This window comes from Sander vitreus, chromosome 7 (assembly GCF_031162955.1).
Source record: "Sander vitreus isolate 19-12246 chromosome 7, sanVit1, whole genome shotgun sequence".
Classification (NCBI taxonomy): Eukaryota; Metazoa; Chordata; class Actinopteri; order Perciformes; family Percidae; genus Sander; species Sander vitreus.
The window spans coordinates 18,555,937-18,569,256 of NC_135861.1; the positions used below are offsets into that span (position 1 = coordinate 18,555,937).

Sequence of the window (13,320 nt, forward strand, 5' to 3'; positions counted from 1 at the left end):
TGCGGTGAGGAGCTGTGGTCTTAGGGTCTTAGGTGCCTCAAGGGGCGGTAACCCACGAACACCGTGGTGGACACCGGTGGTCAGGGAAGCCGTCCGACTGAAGGAGGAGTCTTTCCGGGATATGTTATCCCAGACGACTCCGGAGGCAGTTGCAAGGTACCGAAGGGCTCGAAGGGCTGCAGCCTCTGCCGTGAAAGAGGCAAAGCAGCGTGTGTGGGAGAAGTTCGGAGAAGACATGGAGAAGGACTTTCGGTCGGCACCAAGGTACTTCTGGAAAACCGTTCGCCACCTCAGGAGGGGGGAAGCGGGGAACCATCCAAGCTGTGTACAGTAAGGATGGGACGCTGTTGACCTCAACTGAGGAGGTAATAGGGCGGTGGAAGGAGCACTTTGAGGAACTCCTAAATCCGACTAATACGCCCTCTATGGTAGAGGCAGAGCTGGAGGATGAGGGGGGGGATTGGCATCAATTTCCCTGGTGGAGGTTGCTGAGGTAGTTAAACAACTCCACAGTGGCAAAGCCCCAGGAATTGATGAGATCCGTCCCAGAAATGCTTAAAGCTCTGGGTGTGGAGGGGTTGTCTTGGTTGACACGCCTCTTCAACATTGCGTGGAAGTCTGGGACGGTGCCTAAGGAGTGGCAGACCGGGGTGGTGGTTCCCCTTTTAAAAAAGGGGGGACCAGAGGGTGTGTGCCAATTACAGGGGTATCACACTTCTCAGCCTCCCGGTAAAGTCTACTCCAAGGTGCTGGAAAGGAGGGTTCGGTCGATAGTCGAATCTCAGGTTGAAGAGGAACAATGCGGATTCCGTCCTGGTCGTGGAACAACGGACCAGATCTTTACTCTCGCAAGGATCCTGGAGGGAGCCTGGGAGTATGCCCAACCAGTCTATATGTGTTTTGTGGATCTGGAGAAGGCGTATGACCGGGTGCCCTGGGAGATACTGTGGGAGGTGCTGCGGGAGTACGGGGTGAGGGGGTCCCTTCTCAGGGCCATCCAATCTCTGTACGACCAAAGCGAGAGCTGTGTCCGGGTTCTCGGCAGTAAGTCGGACTCGTTTCAGGTGAGAGTTGGCCTCCGCCAGGGCTGCGCTTTGTCACCAATCCTGTTTGTAGTATTTATGGACAGGATATCGAGGCGTAGTCGGGGTGGAGAGGGGTTGCAGTTCGGTGGGCTGGGGATCTCGTCGCTGCTTTTTGCAGATGATGTGGTCCTGATGGCATCATCGGCCTGTGACCTTCAGCACTCACTGGATCGGTTCGCAGCCGAGTGTGAAGCGGCTGGGATGAGGATCAGCACCTCTAAATCGGAGGCCATGGTTCTCAGCAGGTAACCGATGGAGTGCCTTCTCCAGGTAGGGAATGAGTCCTTACCCCAAGTGAAGGAGTTCAAGTACCTTGGGGTCTTGTTCGCGAGTGAGGGGACAATGGAGTGGGAGATTGGTCGGAGAATCGGCACAGCAGGTGCGGTATTATATTCAATTTATCGCACCGTTGTGACGAAAAGAGAGCTGAGCCAGAAGGCAAAGCTCTCAATCTACCGGTCAGTTTTTGTTCCTACCCTCACCTATGGTCATGAAGGCTGGGTCATGACCGAAAGAACAAGATCCAGGGTACAAGCTGCCGAAATGGGTAGCTGGCGTCTCCCTTAGAGATAGGGTGAGAAGCTCAGTTATCCGTGAGGAGCTCGGAGTAGAGCCGCTGCTCCTTTGCGTCGAAAGGAGCCAGTTGAGGTGGTTTGGGCATCTGGTAAGGATGCCCCCTGGGCGCCTCCCTAGGGAGGTGTTCCAGGCACGTCCAGCTGGGAGGAGGCCTCGGAGGAGACCCAGGACTAGGTGGAGGGATTATATCTCCAACCTGGCCTGGGAACGCCTCGGGATCCCCCAGTCGGAGCTGGTTAATGTGGCCTGGGAAAGGGAAGTTTGGGGTCCCCTGCTGGAGCTGCTACCCCCGCGACCCGACCCCGGATAAGCGGATGAAGATGGAGATGGATTGTTTATTGCTAAGGCCATATGGTCAAAATTAAATGTTTAATAATAATAATGTATAACAATAACAATAACTTATTTCACTAGTAAATTGCTATTGAACGACAAAAACAACCACCAGATGGTAAAGGACATTTACAATAACTTCAAATGCACCACGAGGCTGTAGTTTACCAGTTTCATTGAACGCACCGTCTGTGTTGTTTCTCCGACGGCAGCTGCAGATTGTTACATACCGGTGTTGAATCCTCTACAGTAAAACACAGTCAAACTTTACACCATTTAGCGTTAGCTGTCAGCATTGTAACCGTGTTTATCCAGCTACTAGCTAGCGGTAGGTTAACGTTAGCTGCTGTCGAGTATAGTGTTAACTAGCATCACGTGCAGCGGTGTTTGTGTTCCCTGTATCGTCTTCAGAGCATCAGAGAGAAGCGCAGACATATCAGTGGCACCAGATTTCGGTAGCCAGGGTTGGCAGGAAGAAGATTTTTTACAAGTAAATGTTCAAATTAATGATCCAGGCAGCACATTCTCGTCTCCCTCCTTCATTTTACAGTCCAATGGTGGCTAGAACGGCTCCGGGTCAAACGTCAATATGGAATGGATTAATCTGCGTTATTTTTTTTAACGCATTATTTTTTCTCAGATTAATTAATCGAAATTAACGCGTTATTTTGACAGCCCTAATTATGATATTCTACTATGGAAAAACAAATGGAAATATTCTCTTTCTTATTTTTTATCGTCTGACCTCATGTACCTGCATGTAAGTGTTTTTAGTTATGCTTTTTAATATCACACGCCCACGTCTCCATCTTACATATATCATCTCTGCAGCAAAAGGCCTCCTCCAAGGTCCATTGTTAGTTTTCTGAACTGGAGGCCTCCAAAGTCACTGCTGCATACAGATTCTAAATTCATTCTATTCTTTTCCCTTAAGTTCACTAACATTAGAAAGAAATTGTCACTGTGAAAACAGTGTGTTCTGTGGGTTATTTAAGCCGTTTCTTATATGAACTCTGGACAGTGTCTGACCAATCAGGTGTGGACATTGTCCGAAGTTTCCCTTTCTCACACGTAGCACACAACAGGTGATTGTCGGTGTCACACGCATTCTTAATTACTGCAAATCCTCTGTTTGGTTTAGATGAGGGGTGGTGCCTGGGTAGAGCATGCAGGACATAGGATATGATGCGGTCACGTAGGCGGTGTGTAATTTGGTAATAAACTACTGAGTCGTTGCCGTTCCTTACATTTGTCTGATGATTTTGGTGTCGACCCTAACAGACAGAAGTTCCTGAATCTCTTTGTCTCTTCAATTGGACATTGTCGTTGCCGCCTTTGTTTAAATTACCCTTCTTCTTCTTGTTTTTGTACATTCACCTCCATTGTACTGGGGTGTCAGCAAAAATCTCACATATCTGCATGGCCCAATGCCACTAGAAGTGAGTGAGATAATATGTATTTGGCTGAACTGAATGCCTAAAATTAACAGACTTTAGTAGGGGCAGAGGAAGTCTTAAAAACAGATGAGTGTTTTAGAAAAATGACAGAAAAAGCAATGTGCTGAGGCAAAAAGCCTTTTTTTAGGGCTCAAAGAATCAGGCCACCTTTTATCTCTTTCAGCCAAGGTAACAGTTTGTTTTCTAACTCTAGTACTATTGCAGTTCATTGCTTATCTTTTGAGTTGTGATGCTGACTCTGTCTCTTCAAGGGATCAAGTGGAAGCCGGATGAACACGGAGTCATAGCTTTTGACTGTCGTAACCGGAAGTGGTACATCCAGGCTGCCACCTCTCCAAAGGATGTGGTCATCCTGGTGGATGTCAGTGGCAGCATGAAAGGTCTCAGGCTCACCATCGCAAGGCAGACTGTCTCCTCCATACTGGACACTCTTGGGGACGATGACTTTTTTAACATCATCGCTGTAAGTCCAGGCAGATATGCACCAAGTTGTGAGGGGGATACATATACTACTTAACCTCTACATTTTTTATATATACATACACAAACACAGGCTCACATCCTCTCCTCCTCAGATCAGAGGAAATGCTGGAACAAATCAGCTTTCTCTGCTGTCACGCTCATAACCAATTAGCAGTCAGCTGAATGAAGATTTGAATTGCAAAAGAGACAGTTGTGATTGGATCCTGCCTCAGGCACCCAATCCATTGTTATCAAATCTCAGTCTGATGAAACTCCATAAGTGTGTGTGTGTGTGTGTGTGTGTGTGTGTGTGTGTGTGTGTGTGTGTGCGTGCGCGTGCGTGCGTGCGTGCGTGTGTGCGTGTGTGTGTACATGACCACGCACTTGCAAGTGTGTCTGATGCTCAATTAAAACGTATCTAGTCACTTTGCCAGCCTCCATTCTCTTTCTCCAAAGAACAAAGTCTTCATTATCATTTGTTATCCTAATCATGTTATTTTGAAAAGTATTCTTTTGAAAGATAAAGGAAAGGAAGATTTAGACAATCTGGCAGAAACACATTTTTTCCCCTCACACTCTTTAAAAGGATGTGTGATTTTGACTCATCTGTTTCTTCTTTCTTCTTTTTATTTGTGCTTTATTAACTGTGTTACCTTCTATATGAAGGAAACTCTCCCATAGAAGACAGTTGTGTTAAAGTTGTTACGGGTTTTGACGAAAGTATCTGCAGTGAGAGTTAGTTTCAAGCTGCAACGTTTACATACAGTACACACATAGACAGACACACAGATGCATATGCACATAGACACAAAATTGCTGGCTGTGGAGGAACACACTTCCATTCCCTTTCTTGGACTTTGAAGTCTAATTCATACATGCATTAAATGATGAGTATTATCACAGAATGGCAGGCACTGGATACATTGTGTACTGTACTGTACAGTGTTTGCATGTGTGTGTGCTTTTCATCAAGATGAGTGAAGTTTCTAACATCTTCACATTTTGCATTTTTAAACATTTCTGTATATACAGCACAATTAAAAGTGACAAAAATGATTACTTTAATTATTCCTTTTGTATTCTTTTAGTACAATGAGGAATTGCATTATGTAGAGCCGTGCCTAAATGGAACTCTGGTCCAAGCAGATGTCACCAACAAAGATGTAAGTCTTTCTCTCCTTGTCTCCTGTTGTTTTTTCCTGTTACAATCAGTTAGAAGTCATTCATAGTTTATTGTACATTACACACAATACACATTAATATGAAAATATTTAACTGACATATTGGTATAGGCTTAAGACAGTATGCAGTATGAATATTGCACATTGCCTACGGTATGTAATCACATGAATCTACATTGAGCGTGTGTGTGTGTGTGTGTGTGTGTGTGTGTGTGTGTGTGTGTGTGTGTGTGTGTGTGTGTGTGACCTGTTAATCAGCCTGCTTGTGGAAAGACAGTGACTCTGGACCAGTGAACCAGGTGGTGCGAGTGGTAATGCTCTGATAGCGATTTCCAGATGGCAGGAGGGAGAGAGTAGAGACTGAGCTGGGTGACGTGTCCTTAAAAGAGAACACTGATTTTACACATTAGTGTCTACAGGTCTTGGGGAGTGAAACAAAGTTGTATAAAGGCTTGTGCGGCTCCTGAGGGGGCTGTGCAAAATTTGATAAATTGTGATCACTTGAAGTTTAAAAATTAAATAGAAAATCTCGATCTGTGGTGTCAGAAAGAAATGAGCGTACCAGACCTCTGTAGCTCACTCCTCATCTCTGCTTGAGGCTAGCGGCTCAAGGCTACATTAGCCGCTACTAGCATAACACACCCGATTCTCTGACCGAATTGTGCATTGCGGGTACTGTAGGTTTTGACAAGAACGAAGAAGAATGTGTGGAATTAAAAAAACATATATCTCTGGTTCTGCTGCTTTTTTTTAATACTTTTTTTCCGACAGTATTATAGCTGTGCATTGCTAAATTGTAGCAATGCAGTACTCTTATGGTTTTACTTTTCCTGAGTCAGTGAGTAGCATAAATATTATGGGGAATGTTTGTATGTCTAAATGTGTTTATGTGTAGTTACAGTACACTGATTGAGCTGTGCATACAAGACATTTTCATTAAGATGGCACATGAGAATCCTTGCAATTACTGTGGCACCTCTGAATCTCTTCTTTATTGCCTACAGTATACTGTACTCGCTCCAGGTGCCCACTAAAATGTACATCTCTTCCCAATTATTTTTAAAATTCCATAGTAAAATGCCATTTCTAAATGGAATTAAATTCAATGACCTATATCACCTCTAGTGCAGGCCTAATCTTTGGGGTGCAGCTGTTGGACTACTTTCTATGCATCATGTGTATGTAGAATTATATGTGTGTGTGTGTGTGTGTGTGTGTGTGTGTGTGTGTGCGTGCGGAAGCAGTCTGCGCTGGTAGATACAGTTAATGTCTTTTACATCAGCTGGGGGCAGGAAGTGACTGTAACACTGGAGACTTAAACTTACTGATCTGTCTTCACAAAATCTGTTATTTTATACCTAAACTTCAACTGGGTCATAAATACCTGTTGTCAGGTTTCCATGGGATACACATTAATTTGGCTATATTACGATGAGTAGTTGTCTAATTTGACCTGTCTGATTATTACTTACATGCGCAGTAGTTCCAGGCTAATATTTAAAGCCTTAAAGGTAAACACTAATGATTTCCAGCATTATCTCTGTCTAACAGTTGTTGGGCTTAGACTCAGAGCAGTCCTCTGAAATGTGACTGAAGGTCTGCTGAGCAGTTTGCTCCAGTTATGTCATAGATAGTCATTTAACAGATGACACATGCAGTAACTAACTAAAGTAGAACAAAAGTCAGAAATCCCAGAAATAATAAATGGTTTATTTGCAGCTCAAATAGCATCAGCAATGTCTAGGTTAGAAAAGGCAGCCTCTTTTTGATGATATTTTAAGGTGACAGGTCCAAACTTCACTTACTTTTCAACCAAATTAGCGCAGTCTTAAAGCTGTGGAAGGCACTTTATTTTTGGCGTTGTTGGGCAAAAATTCCATAATAATCTTTCACCATATTGTAATTCAAGTGGTCTGAGAGAAAACTAGACTTCTGCGCCACCTCTTGGCTCTGTATTCAGACTTCGGAAAATCTAGCCGCTACAGGAGACTTTTGTCAATCACAAGTCATTTCATAGAGCGAGCATTCCTATTGGCTGTTCTGAGCATGCATTGCCTGTGAGACAGAGGGGAGAGTGAGAGCTGCAGCAAGAGGCTTCACTCAAATTCTGCTGTTTTTTTGTGTTCTACCCACTGCAGCTTTAACATAGACATCTTTTCACCTGTGATGTCCTGCATGTCCAAATCCATTCTTAATGGGCAGGAAGTTTTTATATGGATGCAATACTTTACTGCAATATCTGTCCAACAAATCTTCTGCCTCTCTTTTCCATGCATTTATCAGAATTGCACCTGCCCCATGTTGGGATAAATAACTTGCCATAAAAATCAAAACCTTAGGTTATAGCAAACAGCATAGCCTAAACCGCCTGTAGCAATCCTTTTGGAGTATAAAAGGTGTCTGAACCAGGGCTGGACTGGGACAAAAAATCGGCCCTGGCATTTTTGGCCCAGGCGGCCCACACCCACCGTGATTGGTCAGACACATTCCCTGCAGACAGTGCTCTTAAAATATGCGTGCATTCTATGATACGAGTTGCCTAGTGTTCTGCGTTCATGTGATCGTTTTGGATCCTTCAAGAGGGGTCTCAAGACTTATCTGTTGATCTTACACTTAAATAATTCATTCATTCTTAGAGTTATGATTTGTATATTTATGGTATTTGTTTATTTTTTTATTATTGATATTTTATATTGTATTGCCATTATTGTTATTATTACTATTTTGCTTAATATTGGCTTAGCAACTTTTAAAAACTGTTTACTGTTAATTTTAACTATTGTAAGATTCATATTTTGTCGCTTTGGACAAAAGTGTCTGCTAAATACAATAACCATAACCATAACCCTTCCCAAAAGCTACAATAAAGCTGAGAGTAGTAGCTATATGCCCTGGAAAAGAGCTAATTAAGCAATTCAAGGAACACCGATGCTTATATCAACACTGATTTCATAGATCACACACACTTTTCAGCTACCCAACAGGCCAACCGCTAGCATTTTCACTGTAAGCTTAAGCAGTTAGGTTGACAGCCAATAAATTTAATGTTACAGCCAAACTGCTTGTTGTCACACACACACACACACACACACACACACACACACACACACACACACACACAGCAGGTTAACTTTACCGTGCTCCAGGGTACAGCCTTTTGTTGGAACCGATTAACCTTTTTATCCACGTCAAAGAAAAGGTTGTTTTTTTTGCCATATGGGGATGTTGTCAGGGACGCTGGAGGTTGTTTTTGTGCACATATTTATTTGTGTGTTGCTGAAGCTTACACCTGCATGTGTGTGTATGTTTGCTCCCAAGTGAGAAGGCTCTAATATGGCCTTATGCTGCTTGGGCCCCGTACTGTGTGTTGAGAGACATTTCTCCTCCGATCGGGAAGGAGCAGAATGAAGGAGATTAATGTAAAGTGAGTGAAAGGAAAGGTGTAGTAAAATAACCTAGACCCTAAAATAATCATATTTTGTATGTAATGCTTTGGTTGCCATTGATAACATAGAAGTGGAGAGGGAAGAAGAGGGTTGCTCACCTCCATAGGTAAAAATGTTGTTTGCAGGTAATTGGACAGAGCCAGTCAGAGGCAACAGGAAATGTTCGAAATACCAACAACTGGATCTAAACAGATTCAATAGCTTGAATTGGATAATGGTGTGTGTGTGTGTGTGTGTGTGTGTGTGTGTGTGTGTGTGTGTGTGTGTGTGTGTGTGTGTGTGTGATTTGCCTCCAGGCTGTTGCAAATAATGAGACATGCACATGAGACCTGTTAGGTTGCTGACAACATTAAACTCATCATTACTGTAATTGCCAGAGAGATAATGCACCCATTGTGGCACGATCACACCTATGTACAGACTCAGACACTTGCAAACACAGTAGACTGACCAGTCATCAACTTAAAAGAGGTGGAAGGAAAACAGGTGATTTTAGTTCTTTCAGTCAGTATGTGACATTTCACTCCAACGCAATGTTTTCCGCAAAAATGGCTCAGGGCTCTATTAAAGAGCCCATTAGACCATTGGTGCAATCTCTGTTCACACACAAATGATGGTGAATATAATGAAATATATTGTTTCTCTGTGTGTTATGAGCAAATAAAATACATTTTTTTAACATGTTTTTACCGTTGTTATCCCGTCTTTGTCTCTCTTTTTTTTCTCTCTCTCCTCTAATTCCTTCTCCCTCTGTGTTTTTTCACTCTTGTTTGGTCTTCTTGTCGCCGTGATCGTAATGTTTCCTTCCCACACATTATGTTCTCAGCATTTCCGGGAGCACCTTGACAAGCTGTTTGCTCAAGGCATTGGTATGTTAGACATAGCTCTGACTGAGGCCTTCAATCTTCTTGGTGACGTAAGTTATACACTAATGCATGATCACCCCCCCTACACACACACACACGAACACGCACACACACGCACGTAGACACACTTACATGCACACACATACACACAGAAAAGATAATTAGCACACTGTAATTAATAGCTAAATCAATAAAATCATACAAAAAAACAAGTAAACAAGGCACTTAATGACTCAGGTTACTAGTTTGACATCTCCTCATTATGAACAGGCAATGAATCACGCACACAGACGCACTCATTTACCTTTCGTTTCTCAATGCTCTTATTTCAAAAACGTGTATCAAAGTGTTTACTAAATGTCTCCGTTCTCGTCTCTGTAATCGTTTGAGTTACATATCATCTTAAGGTAGATGTTCTTGTTGCTTTTGTGCATGGGAAAGGAATGTTATTATTCCATTAGCTTTTATAACACAGTTAACTTCCATGCTGTGAAGGTGAGTCATATGAAGACACATTACATTATCTAATGGGAAGTAACTAGATGATATGTTTGGTAAGTGTTTGAAAGAAGTAGATTTTGAACTGGTTGTATTCAGATTGGAGGGGATTTTTTTTATTGTTTTTGTTCACCTACCTTAACCCCCTCTCTCTCTCTCTCTCTCTCTCTCTCTCTCTCTCTCTCTCTCTCTCTCTCTCTCTCTCCAGTTCAATGAGACTGGGAGGGGCAGTGAGTGTAGCCAGGCCATTATGTTGGTGACAGATGGGGCAGTGGACACATATGATGCCATCTTTGCCAAGTACAACTGGCCAGATAGGAAGGTAGTGTATTAAACACACAAACACACACACAACACACTATTGAGCAATTGTAGTTCCGCTACAGATGTAAAATGAGGTCAGCTGAGCTCAAGTTCCCATTATGCCTTGTTCGCAACTTCATGAACCTGCAACCTGGGATTCTAATGGAGAGCAGTGGACTAATGTCCTCCTGTGACTGTGAATGACTTTTTAAACTCGCTGTTGAGAATCGGCCATCACAAAATGTGGAAGTTTCCATTTCACAGAATTTTAAGGTAATACCAAGGGTAACATTATCTCTCAAATACATCAATACACAGAAATAGTGAGGAGAATTATGTTTTATACGGTTAGGGTATTGATTACAAATTATATATAATCTAACATCAAACACAGTTTTGAGGAAATTCCTGCTGACCAAGAGGACTGAAAAAGAAAGGCAAGCAGTATTAGTATTTGTCTGAGTTTGTTATAGAATGTTTTTTACAAGCAGAAGGTAGTGACTGGACCCAGTATGAGTTCCTTTCAGAGGCTTTTAAGACAGAGTTAAGTATGGCCCTTACTCTGAGGACAGAGCTGTCTGTCTGCTGTCCTGCAAGGTAATTGTGGTGCTCTTCTGACAGGCCGTGAAATGAAATGGGAGGAGAGAGAGAGAGTAAGGAGATGGAGGGGAAGAAAAAGGGTTATTCTTAGGTCATTTTCTGTTGTAAAAGAAAGCCCATGGGGTCTTAACCCTTAAAAGGTTGAGAATTGAAGTACCATTCTAAAGGCAATGGTAGATGCATACACCCTTAACACACAGTGTATATACATGCATGTGAATGTGAAAGGGTTCACGTAAAGTGCAAACTCTCATTGTCTCAGGTAAGTCTTTTAACACATTATTAGCCAATTTCAATCTTGAACCTGTGAGTATATGCGTGTGGGTGCCTATTTGTTACCATAAATGCTGCACTTGTATTTGTGTGTGTCTGGTGGTTGAAAATGCTAGCAACACCTCCTCCACCCTTACTCCTGCCTCAAGGCTGAACAGCAGTGAGCGGCAAGCGGACAAGGCTGCTAGATAGTTCCATTTAGAAGAAGCCCCGCTGATAATAGAAGTCTTCCATCTCTGTCACTCTCTCCAGTGTCCCTCTCTCCCCGCTTCTGGTTTTTAATGGCTTCCTTCCAACCAGCCTTATAGCTTCACCACTGTAAAGCATCACACTGAGAATATGGGCATGTTTTAGAATATCTGCATACAGATGGCATTTATTCCAAAAAAGCTAGAAAGAAAAGATCGTAAGATCATAAAGAAAGCATTGCTGTGAAAAACAATATCTATTGTAAGGAAACACTGAACAACTTCAAATACTTCAGTGTTTCTTTCATGTTACACCATGATTATTTTCAGAGAGATACTGTCACAGTTTTCAGAAAACTGCCATTTTGTAGATAAAGAATGTTTTAGAAACTTACATATATTTTGTACTCACAAAGACCATTGTGGTGGAGCAAAGGTCTCCCAGACTTTTAATGTAGCTGAAGGCTTGTGTGTATTACCGATCTTAATAACTGAGTTAAAACAACAGATAAAGGTATCATACACACACAAAGCTTTATTTTCCAGTTTTACTTGGACTTACATTATATTTCAGTGGTCGTTTTGCTAAGCAGAACAATACAGAACAATTAAGCAGAGTGAAACACATACAACAAAGGGCAATACAAAAACAAGGCCAGTGCTACAAACACATGTAGAGAGTAATGAATCAGAGCACCAATTACAGTACAGTACATGTGGGTAACCAGATACTATTTTAATATTATGAGTTGTACTGTGCATCTACAGAGGAAGTTCGTCCACATCCTAAAACAGGAGCCAGATACAATCAAACCCAGCAAGAGTTTCTTGCAAATAAAATGTATATTATTTCCTAAACTCATAAAATTACAATACATCCTTAATCAAGCAAATGGGAAAGGGGATCAGAATGTTTACCACTTTAATGTAGGTTAGGAACACAAGAAAATGACAGAGCAGCACCCTCATGTGGTGCCCCTCCCTAATAAAAGGCAATGATTGATGGTGAATTGGGAATCTCACCACCTTTTAAAGGGACAGCATTGATTGGAACAACAGTGGCAGTCCTACTTGACACCAAAAAGGTTGACCATTTCCTGTCTGTAGTGCCGCCAAATTCCTACAACCACCTGAGAGTGTAGCCTCCACATCCCCAGACACCTGATCCTCTGACAGATTTGCCGTGTTTGGCACAATAAACCCCCCTTAGGATAAAAACCTGGGTTGTGCCATCAATGTATTATGAAAAACAGGATAGGGTGTTCCAAGATGGCACAGATTCATACCAATTAAATTTGATCACTAGGCGCATACACTGTAAAAGCTCTTCAGCCATTTTTTGCCCCATAGCACATTTGTGTCTTTCTCTGGCTGAGTTGGCCACACAAATGCCATAAAATGAATTGGTTGATATGGCACTAGGCCAAATTTTCTTTATCATTTTCTAGCCGTTTTCTTTAAAACATGGCAAAAAGTATTTTGTGTGAGTCACATCATTTGCAATTTAGACAGCAGCCACTGTGCCAAAATCACTGCAAAGGCCAGCACTGATTGTGGGGACTTGTGGTGTGCTCTTAGTCACAACTGTGGGCAATCTTGCAGAGGCAAAGGGAAGCTAGACAACCCTGTCAACTGATGAAAGAGGCTGCATGCTGTCTGTCTTTGCCAGCGTGGACTGACCTTGAAGTTGAAGTTATAGAAAAAAATGGAAGTGGGTCTCATGTACTTCCCTCAGTTTCAGGAGATTGATATGCTGGGCTACACACAACCTTGCCCATGCCTGCTTGTGCCTTGTCCTTTGTGCACTGTCCATACCTTATCTGTCTCCACTATTTGGCAGTGCATCATAAGGCTCCACCCAGTGCCCGTCCTTTAACAACATTGTTTCTGTTGTCCCAATAGCGAAGGGCTAACCATAACTGCCTGTGACATGTAAAAGGGACTCCGTGGTGTAGTAGGCATGTGTAATAGGGTCAACAGCACGGCCTAGAATGGTGATACCATGAGCCCTAGGAGACAGAGACACAGTCTCCATGTGGCCTTGGCTCTCAA

At 42.7% G+C, this 13,320-nt stretch overlaps 1 protein-coding gene across 1 annotated transcript in view; it reads left to right on the top strand.

Annotated features, from left to right (window-relative positions):
- cacna2d3a (calcium channel, voltage-dependent, alpha 2/delta subunit 3a) overlaps positions 1-13,320 on the top strand; it is a 166,607-nt gene that overhangs the window by 98,589 nt on the left and 54,698 nt on the right. Inside the window, exons 7-10 of the mRNA XM_078253980.1 lie at positions 3,703-3,914; positions 5,002-5,076; positions 9,367-9,456; positions 10,113-10,226. Coding sequence (XP_078110106.1) covers positions 3,703-3,914; positions 5,002-5,076; positions 9,367-9,456; positions 10,113-10,226 — 491 coding nt within the window. The remainder of the gene's footprint in view (positions 1-3,702; positions 3,915-5,001; positions 5,077-9,366; positions 9,457-10,112; positions 10,227-13,320) is intronic.